The sequence below is a fragment of the Rhinopithecus roxellana genome, chromosome 17, assembly GCF_007565055.1.
Source record: "Rhinopithecus roxellana isolate Shanxi Qingling chromosome 17, ASM756505v1, whole genome shotgun sequence".
Taxonomy (NCBI): domain Eukaryota; kingdom Metazoa; phylum Chordata; class Mammalia; order Primates; family Cercopithecidae; genus Rhinopithecus; species Rhinopithecus roxellana.
Genome location: NC_044565.1, coordinates 21004377 through 21017037, shown reverse-complemented (window position 1 = coordinate 21017037; position 12661 = coordinate 21004377). Strand labels below are relative to the sequence as shown.

At 39.2% G+C, this 12661-nt stretch overlaps 1 protein-coding gene across 2 annotated transcripts in view; it reads left to right on the top strand.

The window, feature by feature from the left end:
• DNAH6 (dynein axonemal heavy chain 6) overlaps window positions 1-12661 on the top strand; it is a 330576-nt gene that overhangs the window by 234081 nt on the left and 83834 nt on the right. For both annotated transcript variants that reach the window (XM_030920632.1, XM_030920633.1), the window contains 2 exons: window positions 3634-3867; window positions 9381-9516. In XM_030920632.1, the coding sequence (XP_030776492.1) occupies window positions 3634-3867; window positions 9381-9516 (370 nt within the window). The remainder of the gene's footprint in view (window positions 1-3633; window positions 3868-9380; window positions 9517-12661) is intronic.

Below are 12661 nucleotides of genomic sequence, written 5' to 3'. Positions count from 1 at the left end.
TCCTGTCCCACTTTCACCATATGACTATGAGACTCTTGTTTTATTTCACCCTCTCTTCTTTATCTCATATTCACAGTTGAATTTCATCTGCTGTCTCGTGAGTAGGATGTTTTCACTCCTTATCCTCTTTGTAGCAGCATTCATTTTTTCCAAAAGCAAATTCAATGCCACAAAGCTTCAGCAGGCAATGTCAATTTTGCCAAAGACTTCCAGGGAAGACAGAGAGTTTGCATTACTCACTACACAGCAAGACTTACCAAGCATCTGCATCAGAGGTTCTCTCCAGAGGTTCACTCCAGAGGTTCTCTCAGGTGCCAGTGACCTCCTCTCAGCCCACCCGACCACAGCCTCCCTGGCTCAGTCTTCCCATCAGCTCCTACTTCTTCTTGGCAATGCTATCTCCTTTTCTGGGCAAAACAGTTTAACTTACTCTCACTTTTCTGTTTATCCATGCTTATACCCTACCCATGACATAACTCAGTCAACAAAGGCCTCTCCCTCCATACGTGCCACTCAGTAGAAAACAGTGGAGAATAGTAAACATAAAGCTCTTTCCCTGCAACACATTTCCATTTCCTGTTATATGCCCCTGTATAGTCAATGCTGGCTCACACACCTGCAAGCCAGGCCAGTCTAGGCCTAGTGTTTTCAAAACACTGTTCCACAGACCTAGGTCCTAAATGAATTTTCACAGATATTGCCCATCAACACAATTTAGACTCTATAGCCTGGAATTCAAAGCCACATCCAGCCTGTTCCTGTTTCATCTCTCCAGTCACATTTCTCACAACTCCTGTGCAACAGCCAAATTGATCCATTTACATTCCCAAGACTAACTGGATGCTTTTGTGTTTCTGACACTCCCTCTGTTTGGAATGCCCTTCCTCCCAACCCAAATGCCACCTTCTCCACCAAAGCCTGCTACTGGAGCTGCAAACATCTAGCGGCTGACTGGAATGAACATCCGAAATGGCTGACTCACATGGCTGGGCTGTCACCCATGGCACCTGCAGTGGCCTCTCCATGTGGCTTGGGTTTCTCACTACAGGGCACCTGGGTTCCAAGAGGGCCTCTCCCCAAAGTAAATGTTCAAAGAAACCAAGATGGGAGCTCTAGGACTTCTGACCTAACCTTGGATTTCATGCAACATCAATTCGGCTACAGTCTATTGGTCAATCAAATCACTAGGATAGTCCATGTTTGAGAGAAGGGGATTTAGACTCCACCTCTCAATGGGAAGAGTAGCAAACAGTTTCATCAGTCTTCATCCAAAACATTTGATATGCTTCATCTGGCATAATGTTATCCCACGTTGCCTTGTGTGGTTGGCTTCTGTCTCCTGCTGGAGCCTGAACTCCCAGGAGGAAAAAATGAAGCCTTACCCATCCCATATCCCCTATGGTGCTTAGTGCCACATAATGCTCATGAGTGTTTCATCAATGAAGAGTCTGTTTTGATCTCTGCATATAACATTCCAACAATTCTTCTTGAACTTCAAATAGTCAAACAATTCTGATGACAGCTTGATTTTTTTCTCTAGAGGTCTTATTTAGTACCCTTGATAATGGTTGGAGGTCCAGGAACAATTTCTGTTTCCAGGAGAGAATGGAAATGAGGAATTGAAAGAAATGGGAGTCAAGTTGTTTAGATAGGCCTGGGCTGTCTTTCAACAAGATGTTCATTTTAGCAGCCTTTAAAAGCCATCTGTGCTGGGTTCAAACCTCAATTCCTAGAGGCAAGGGTTTGGGTTCTCATATCTCTGCTCCCTTCCTTTAGTTGACAGGTATTAACCCAAGCAAAATAAGGATTACCAAATCCTGTAATGCCACCTAAATGACTTTTTGATAATACTTTTCTTATCCTGGGTGTTTTGGAATTTATGCTCTTCAAGGTTTTAAAATCTCCTTCAAGAAATAAAAGTGAAAAGGCCCTAGAATATCTTGGGCTGAAAGTAAAAGCGATACAGGATGAATCATCAAAGCTCTGGAGTTCTACAGATTAGAAGGGAAACCAGAAATCCAAAACATATTTGTAGATGACAGTCTTGGCCAGGATACCCTCTACCAAACCCATTTCACAGTGAAATTCTTTAGAGAATTTTGAGATTTACCGGTTGTATTTTGGTACCATATTTATCACATATTCACTGGGCTTTAACCTCTATGCTTCTTGTCAGGTTGTTAAAGAGGGCTGAGTCCTCTTTTCTCCTGTGTGTTAAAACAACACTCTATTACCCTTGTCAACCAAACTTTCAGAAGAATCAACAAGGACTTTCCCAATTCCCTATAATAATTGTAGGCTTCCTCTAAGCCCTTTTAACGTAGGGGAATTGAGACCTATTTTGGTGAGGAGACTGACACAATCGGGCCCTTTCCCTTTGTGCTCCATCCTGTTAGTAGAAGAGGTGGGTAGGAGAGGCCTGCACAGCCTCAGCACAGTTATTTCTAGGAAGAAGTAGAGGACACGTCTTGACCCTGATCTGCTTTGGTCCTTAGCAGGCTTCTAGCTGCCAGTCTGTTTTGATCGGTCTGCCCTCACCATGAACATATATCTTGATCCCAGGGATTGGGCAGGTACTACCTCACTTCCCACTTTACCCCTCAGGCTGTGGATCCTGAGACCACAAACACATGCTCCTCGGGGCCCTGATGGGACTATCCTGAGTCTCTGCTGCAAGATCCCTCCTTGCTCCATGACTTCCATGGAAGGCCACACATTCAGGTTCTGCTCAGCTTCCTCACACAGCTTGGGACCTTTAGAAATTTTTTATCTTCCTTCCACTCCACTTAGAAGTTGCAGAAAATGGGTAGGACTACATCAGGCCTCATCCCTCAATGCCACCATCTCTACTGCCTTACCAGTATCTTTATAATATGGGGCACCTTTGCAGTAGTGATTCTCCTTTCAAAATTTACAGGTAGGAAACAGGGTAGAAATCTCCTTTAAAATCACCAAAATCAGTTTCTCTTAAATTTCAAGGAAAATTCTAGCACATTATTTCTACACCCTAAGAATTATCTTGGGGAGGTGCTAAGAAATAAGCATGAGCTTACCTTGCTCTTACATCTCTCACCCCAAAATACAGGGCTTATCAAATCTGGGTTGAAGATGTTAAAAAAAACTGGTCCTGCCAGCTCACCTCCATTTTCCAAAGTTTCATGTCTCACATCAAGATGATGCTTTTGAATATTGTCAAGAACTTGGCATTAGTCCATTTCTTAAAAATAGGAGAGAAAGGGGAGTGTAGAAAACAAATATCATATATCACTTTGGGATGAATTCTAGACTTTTTCATAGTACAGTAAGTCCTCACTTAATGTTGAGGATCGGTTCTTGGAAACTGTGACTTTGTTAACCAAAATGACATATAATGAAACCAATTTTTTTGGTCTCATCAATGTAATAGCAAAATGACTTTGAATGCAAGGTTGTTCATAATTCAAAGACCTGCTGTGCATAATTTCACTTAAAGTCTCGGTTTCCAAGAACCTATTGGCCACATTGAGGACTTACTGTATTCATCTCCCATGCTGCCATTTACTCACTGAATGCAAACAAGAGAGACAGAGATTTTTTCTTCTCTATAGAGAATGAATTAAATCAGAGACATTGATAGAGCTCTCTTTCACACAGTTGTTCAATACCACCATTGAGACTTCTGTAAAGACGGAAAATCTACAACAGCGCCTGGACATACTACTAGAACAAACTCTCCTAACTGCTTATGTCAATGTTTCAAGAGGACTTTTTGAACAACATAAACTCATCTACAGCTTTATGCTCTGTGTTGAGATGATGCGTCAGCAAGGAACCCTAACTGATGCTGAATGGAATTTCTTTCTCCGAGGTTCTGCAGGATTGGAAAAGGTACCTGATTCCCATTTAGATGATGATTCATATGGTCTGGCTGTGTCCCCACCCAAATCTCATTTTGAATTGTAGCTACCATAATTCCCATGTGCTATAGGATGGACCTGGTGGGAGATAACTGAATCTGGGGGGCAGTTTCCCCCATACTGTTCTCGTGGTAGTGAATAAGTCTCATGAGACCTGATGGTTTTATAAGGGGAATCCCCTTTCACTTTGTTTTCATTCTCTCTTGCCTGCTGCCATGTAAGATGTGCCTTTTACCTTCTGCCATGATTGTGAGGCATCCCTAGTCACATGGAACTGTGAGTCAATTAAACCTCTTTTTCCTTATAAATTACCCATTCTCAGCTATGTCTTCATCAGCAGCATGAAAACAGAATAATACTATGATCGTTATTCTAGATAGAGCCCACAAGCACCTACCAGTGCTCGGTGGTGACTCTGGTTGCTGAAGGCCATACATTTGGCTATGTGGCCCAGTGGAGGGGAATTGAGGTCAGGAGGCACATGTTATAACTCAGCTCTGCCTCCAACTAACTGTATAATGTATCATTTAGCCTCTGTATGGAGCACTGTCCTCACCTATAGAAAAGGAATGTTGGGAGTAACCAATGAGCTAATAGAAGTGAACATGTTTTGAAAAGCTGACCCTCTTACAAGTGTAAAGAGTTAAAATCCAGTAAAAGTTGCAATTCACAGACTTAGCAATAGTTTTTTTTAAAAACCATGACCCTCTCTTGCCTGGAGATACATCTCATTATAAAGCATGGGAAGTGACAAAATGACTTGTCACCTTCTGTAATACTGTAAAACGAGTTCTGCTGCACTTCCCTTCTTCGTGTTCATCTGCTTGTCCTGCTTGCTCCAGTCCCTTAAACTGGCTTAACCCACACACGTACCACAAAGCTAGTGGCCCACAGAGGTGAGCCTCTAAACCTTGCCTACAATTTGGTCTCTGCTCCACTCTAAATTCTTGGCTCTGTCCAACTCTGCAAGTCTCAAGTCCTGTCCTTGGCCCCTGCAGACCTGACATCTGCACCTGTTTGCCAGTATTTGAACCCCAGTGTATCACTAGGAGGTTGAACCTGATGCTTTTATTTGACTCGCTGCTGCCAGACAAGACGTCTCCACCAGATGTTCCTTCCTCCCTGACCCCCATCCATCTTGCATACACACATATTCTGTGACTCCTCTCTTAGTGTGTCTTATCCTTGTAATCACAGTTCATATTCACAGAGAGCTTTCTATGTGTTTTATGTATATCAACTCCCTTATTCCTCTCAGTATTCTTCTTAGGTAATTTCCTAATTTGTATCTCTAGTCTATGATGAGATAGTTAGGCACAGGAAGGTTAAGTAACTTGTCCTGCTCACACACTTAATAGGACCTGGAACCAGGATTTGAACACTTGCAGTCTATAAAGCCTGCTCTCTTAGCCAGTTCACTCTACTGCTGACTGTTAGCCACTCAGCCAGGCCCTGCCCAGTGTGCTTTCGCCCTTCCTTCCTCACTGCAGCCTTGTCAACAGCTCTTCTTACAGTTTTCTCACACAGAGACTCAAAGAAGTTAAAGAGCTTTCCAAAATCACACTAGTGCATGACACAGTCTGATTCAAACCTGTGTCTGAGCTCCTAAAGCCCATGTCCATTCCAACACCACCTACTTCTCATGAACAGCATATTTTGAAAAGTGTAAAATATGTTTTAAATACCATAAACTCAAAACTTAAAATTACCATAGTCAGAAACTTCTCTGAATTATTTTTAATTAAACTGTCTTTTTCCTTATGGTAGACATAAGGAAATTGGAAGGATTCTTGACTAATAATTATTTTCAGAAATGTATTTGGGGGCATATTTTATATGGTCACCTCATTTGACATTTTGACACTAGTATTTTCTATTTTTATCATAAGTGCTACATTGTTTTTTGCTACATTCATTAGGATCTAAATTAGATTTTCTGGAATAATCTTGGAAGCCAACTTCCATGTATAAAACTTTTCCTGTGGAAAAATGTGCACTGAGTTCCAAACACCTAAGACAAGATTGTGTCATTATGCAAGGAGATGGTACAACAAAAGGGCTCTGGAAGAGACCTAGAAAGAATAAAAGATGAGTGTCCAGGATGGGAGGAGAGAGAGGAAGGAGATACATGCCCCGTGGAATCTGGAGTTGACTGGATGCACTAGATGAAGAAAATCCAGATGAGCAAAACACAGATTTCTAGAAGGTCACAACAACAAAAGGCAGGGGGAGATGCTGTGGTCTGCAGCTGGAGACTGGCTGGTGTGAGCAGAAGTAGGCATTTCCAGGATTGAACCACAACAGTTAGAATTTAGGGACAAATAGAAACAACTGGAACCAATACACAAAGCCTCAAGCATCTGCAGGTTTCTATTACATGTGGACAAGGTAAATGGATTTCTGCAAATTGAGGTCTCTAGGCTATTCTCATTGGTTATATTCAGTCTGTACAACTAATGTTTTTAAACGATGATATTTTAAACAGGGGTGTCCAGTCTTTTGGCTTCCTTGGGCCACGTTGGAAGAAGAATTGTCTGGGGCCACACATAAAATATACTAACACTAATGATAGCTGATGAACTTTAAAAAAAATTGCAAAAGAAAAAATCTCATAAGGTTTTAAGAAAGTTTACGAATTCGTGTTGGTCCACATTCAAAACCGTCCTAGGCTGCATGTGGCCCGTGGACCATGGGTTGGACAAACATTTTTTAAAGCATTTTCTCTTAATGCTAGGAATCCAAAAAATGATGCTAGCATGTAATAATAGCATAACCAGAAAACTTTACATGATATCTATTTCCTGGAAAATTCATTAAAATTTGCGCAGAGACCAGTGATTTGTTTTACACATTATTATTAGAGATCAAAATATAGCAAAACCACTCAGAATTCTGCATTAGATATTTGTAAATGCCTGTGAACATTAACTAATCTAAGAGCTCTTTGAGGGGTTTATCTAGGATCAAGATGTAACACAGGGAAATGCCACTTCCAGCATGACAGTGTGAGGATCTTCACATACCTGCTCCCCAGCAAAACTGTTGAAAATTATGTAAGGATCATTTAAAGTATCTGGAAATGGTCCCAGGCACATACAGCAAATGAATAAACATTTATTTGAGATAATTTATTAGAGGCTCAGTAAGGACAGCAAGAGTCTGTGGTCTTTGAACCTAGACCCACTGCCTCCCTTCCTGCTCCCAGCTTAGGGAGATAGGAACTGCACTCCAGACTGATGCAGCTAAGAGCACAGGGCTCCTGCCTGCTCCCCACTGCCAGTTAAAGGGCCATATTCCTGAGAAAGACAGGACATCAGCATTTCTCATCCTGCCCACAGCTACCTACTGCTGAAGCTAAGTTCCAGTTGAGTGCAGCCAAAAGGTGGGGCTGCCTTCTTCACCCAGCCCCCACTGGGGAGACTGAGGCTTCATGTTTGGTGCAGCATCATGGTTGTCCCAGCTCCTAAGATAGTAGTTCATCAATGGCAGAGGCAAGCTGAGGAGACCTGAGGCTACTGTCTTCCCATCCATGGCGTACTCAGCTCCTGGAATATGCCTCTGCGAAAAGTGCAACATTGTCATGCCCCTGGCTTGGAGACTTTGCCTGAATGGGAGAAGCAACCCATAAAACAGATAGTTCCTTATCTCCTCACAGAGTGACTGACTTCATTTCCAACACAGTATGGAAAAGTTTAAGCCTAATGATGCTCTCTAAAACTATAAAGGTTGTAGTGAAAGGCAATTGAAAGGAAACTGATGGAATTACCAGACAGAGAGACAACGCTATAAGCCAGCTGGTTTGCCAGAGATTAGGAGAAGGCACTGAAGCCTGCCAAAGACCAGAAGAAAACCCAAACACTGACCTTAGCAACTCCTTCAAAGGGGCCCAAATTTGAATGTTTTAGTCTGAGGAGAAATTTATGTCCCCAAGAGCATTGTTAAAAACATTAGAGCAATCAGCCCACAATTAGTGGTGCTTAACAGCTAGATGCAGTCAAGGAAAGAAACTATCAAAAAGAGCCCTGAAAAAGCTATGAACATCCCAGGGTAACTGTGGGCATTCCCAAGGCTGCACCTCTTGAGGAGCAACATTAGAGGCTTAATGTTGTGCAGGGGTTGTGGGGAGACTCCACTAAAATAATCCAGTCAGTTATTAAACAAATAAGCAAGTAACAATAAGAAGCCTTTGGGGAAAGGGTGCATGCTCAGAGTTGCTACAGTGCATTACAGGTTGAGTATTCCTTAATTCAAGATGCCTGGGCCCAGAAGCATTTCAGATTTGGGGTTTTTTCAGTTTTTGGAATACTTCCATTATACTTACTGGTTAGGCATATGTCTGCACAAAAAGTTGGACATGAATATTCATAACAGCATTGTTTATACTAGTCAAAAAGTGGAAATGTCCAAATGTCCAATAGCCCAAATGTCCATCAACTGATATGTAAATAAAATGTGGTATATTTATACAATGGAATATTATTCAACCATAAGAAGGAATGAAGTACTGATAATGTGCTACAACATGGATGAAACTTGAAAACACTAAGCTAAGAAGTCTGTCACAAAAGCCCACATATTATATAATTTGATTTACATGAAGTGTCCATAATAGGCAAATATATAGAGACAGTAAGTAGTTTAGCAGTTGCTTCAGGCTCAAGGGATGGGATTAACGGGGAGTAATGGCTAATGGGCGCGCAGTATCTTTTTGAAGAAATTAAATGTTCTAAATTGTGATGGTGGGTGTACACATCTGTGAATATACTGAAATCATTAGATTATATGCTTCAAATGGATAAATTGCTTGGTATGTGAATTGTATCTCAATAAACCTGTTTTTAAATGTAGTAAGGAACTTTGGGCAAATATTCAGGAAATTTTGAAGAACTAGTTTCAGTCTTACAATCACAGTTATTTCTCTGTCTCTTTTAAAACTGTTTACCCACATGTAAGTGCTTCACGGAATATTGCCAAATGGCATAACACTTCTCCCAGAAGTTTCTGAGAATATCTAAAATAATTAGACAAACGCTTACCAGAGCTGGAATAAGGTTGCCATTTGTCTTGCTACTGATACTGCTCCATACTCAGCTTTCTCTGTCTCCTAGGGGTGAGAACATCTGGTAATCTGATTTGAAGACTCGTTCTCTAGAGAAAAATTATTAACCATAGGAATATTTGGCGAGTGGGGAAAGATTGGTGTGGGGTGTTGGAAAACAGGCTGAAAGTAGCAGATTTAATTGATCAACTTTGTTTTCTGTAAATGTCAATCTGAAAAGTTTTTAGCAGCTGTACTTCTGTGCAAAGGTCCACAATTAGAATTGATTCAACACCGTTTCTATTTCACCATATTGTACTACTTGTCCTAGGAAAACAGTTATTTTAACATACTATTAGAGCTTGATTTTTCACTTGGACAAAGTGAAAGTATATTTTGTGATTGCCTTGTGAATTGTTATTCATTTTCTTTCTGTCTTCAAATAGGAACGCCCACCTAAGCCTGAAGCTCCTTGGCTACTTACTGCTACGTGGTTCGCTTGCTGTGACTTGGAAGAATCATTTCCAGTTTTTCACGGACTTACCCAAAATATATTGTCACATCCTATTTCCATACGCTTAGGTAGTGTGACAAAAAGAACCTGCTGAGGAGGCTTATAAACAGGCTCTTGAATCCTAATCTTAATGTTTTCTTTAACCTCTTCTGCAATGTCAATATTTTTCACTAGGAACTTCCTTCATTTCTAAGAAACTGTAAATTATTTGTTTTTACAATTTCTTGAGTAGAATGCTTGGCCCATGAATTTTCAGTATTTCATGTTTACTTTATATGTGTTTTATTTTATGTATATATTTGAGAATATAAACATACATTTGTGTATTGCTTTAGCTGTATCCCATAGGTTTTTTTTTTAACTTTTTATTGAAGGATAACATAAATCCAGAAAAATGCACAAATCAAAATTATACAATTTGATTAACTATCACAAACTGTGTAGATTTATTTATGAACCATCACTGAGAGTAAGAAATAGAACAGTACCAGCATCCCAGAATCCCCTTATTCTCTCTCGCTTCTCTTCCTCAGAGGTAACAACTACTCTGAATTATAATATTCTGTATTAATTTTTCCCTACAAGTTTTAATATATAGCCCTTTCAATTCTAAAACTACACTTACTAGTTCAAAGCCATTTTAGGATTTAGGGGGCCATCTTTTTTTGTTTATAATTTAATTACATTATGGAAATTATACTCATGGTTTTCATGAAATTGACTCTTTGGAATTATATACACTTCCTTTGCAGCCTGGTGCATGTTTTGTTTATATAAAATATTCCATGCATGTCATTTCTTGAATGCAAGGCTCCATATGTGACCTTTAGCTCAAACTTACTAATTGTGGTATTTATCTTACTAACGTTCTTATACTGGATCTGTCAGATTCTAAGAGAGCTATATTAAGGTATACCACTATGATTGGCAACTTCCCTTTGTAATTTTGGAATTTTTCCCATTATACTTTGTGAAACTATGCCAGTATATAAAATAGGTTTAAAGTTAAGTTCTTAGTAATTATTCCTTTTTATTAAATAATAAATCCCTCTTTACTCTGAATAATGCTTTTTGCCTTAAGTATATTTCCTTTTTAATGTATTATTTGTATTTGTTAATCAGGGAGTACATGTGCAGGTTTCTTACATGGGTATATTGCATGCTGGGGAAATTTGGGCTTCTAATGATCTCATTGCCCAGGTAGTGAACATAGAACTCAATAAGCAGATTTTCAACCCTTGCTGCCTCCATCTCCTCTTTTGGAGTCCTCAGTGTCTATTGTTCCCTCTTTTATGTCTTTGTGTACCCAATGTTCAGCTCCCACTTATAAGTGAGACCATACAGTATTTGGATTTTCTTTGTTCATTCACTTAGGACAATGGCCTCCAGCTGCATCCATGTTGCTGTAAAGGACATAATATCATTCTTTCTATGGTTGCATAGTATTCCATGTGTATATGTACCACATTTTCTTTGTCCAGTTCACTGTTGATGGGAACCTAGGGTGATTCCATGTCTTGTTGTTGTAAATAGTGCTGCGATAAACATATGAGTGCAGGTGTCTTTTGGTAGAATGATTTGTTTTCCTTTGGGTATATACCCAGTAATGGGATTGTAGGTCAAACGTTAGTTCTATTTTTGGCTTTTTGAGAAATTTCTAAACTGCTTTTCACAGAGGCTGAACTAGTTTATATTCTCAGCAGCCGAATGTAAGCATTCTCTTTTCTCCACAATCTTGCCAAAATCTTTTTTTTTTTTTTTTTACTTTTTAATAATAGGCATTCTGACTGGTGTAAGATGGTAATTCATTGTGGTTTTGATTTGCATTTCTCTGATGATTAGTCATGTTGAGTACTTTTTCATATGTTTGTTGGCAGCTTTATGTCTTCTTTAGAAAAGTGTCTATTCATGTTCTTTGCCCACTTTATAATGGGCTTATTTACTTTTTATTGATTTGTTTAACTTCTTTATAGATTCTGAATGTTAGTTCTTTGTGGGATGCATAGTTTGCAAATATATTCTCCCATTCTGTACATTGTACTCAGTTGATATTTTATTTTGCTATGCAGAAGCTCTTTAGTTTAAATCCCATTTGTCTATTTTTTATTTTGTTGCATTTGCTTTTGGACTCTTCATCATAAATACTTTGCCTAGGCCAATGTCTAGAAGAGTATTTCCTATGTTTTCTTCTAGGATTTTCATAGTTTGAGGTTTTTCTTCAACCTTGAGTTAATTTTTGTATATGGTGAGAAGTAAGGGGTCCAGTTTCATTCCTCTGCATATGGTTAACCAGTTTTTCCAGCTCATTTATTGAATAGAATATTCTTTCCACATTATTTTTGTTCACCTTGTCGAAGATCAGCTGGTTGTAGGTGTGTGACTTTGTTTCAGGGATCTCTGTTCTGTTCCATCAGTCCATGTGTCTACTTTTGTACCAGTACCATGTTAGTTTGGTTACGGTAGTCTTGTAGTATATTTACATGTTGGATAATGTGATGCCTCTGGCTTTGTTCTTTTTTACTAGGATTGCCTTGGCTGTTTGGGCACATTTTTTGTTTCCTATGAATTTTAGAATAGTGTTTCCTAATTCTATGGAAAATGACATTGGCAATTTGATAGGAATAGCATTAAATCTGTAGATTGCTTTGGATAGCATAGTCATTTTAACGATGTTGATTCTTCCAACCCATAAGTGTGGGATGTTTTTCCATTTGTTTGTTTCATCCTTTCTTTTGGCAGTGTTTTATAGTTACTCTTATAGAGATCTTTCACTTCCTTGGTTAGATGTAATCCTCAATATTTTTGTGGCTATTTTAAATGGGATTCCATTCTTTATTTGTTTCTCAGCTTAAACATTATTATCCTAAGGATTTGACACCTAGACCTGATAAATGACTTCAACAAAGTCTTATGATATAAAACGAATGTACAAAAAAATCCTTAGGATTCTCTAGGGTCAGAATCATATTGTTAGTGAAGAAAGATAATTTGACTTCCTCTTTTCTTATTTGAATAAATTTCTTTCTCCTGCCTGATTGCTTTGGCTAAGACTTCCAGTACTATGTTGAACAGGAGTGGTGAGAGTAGGCATCTATGTTTTTTTCCAGTTCTTACGGGGGAATGCTTCCAGCTTTTGGCTGTGCGTTTGTCATTGATGGCTCTCATTATTTTGAGGTAAGTTCCTTTGATGCCTAGTTTGTTGAGGATTTTTAT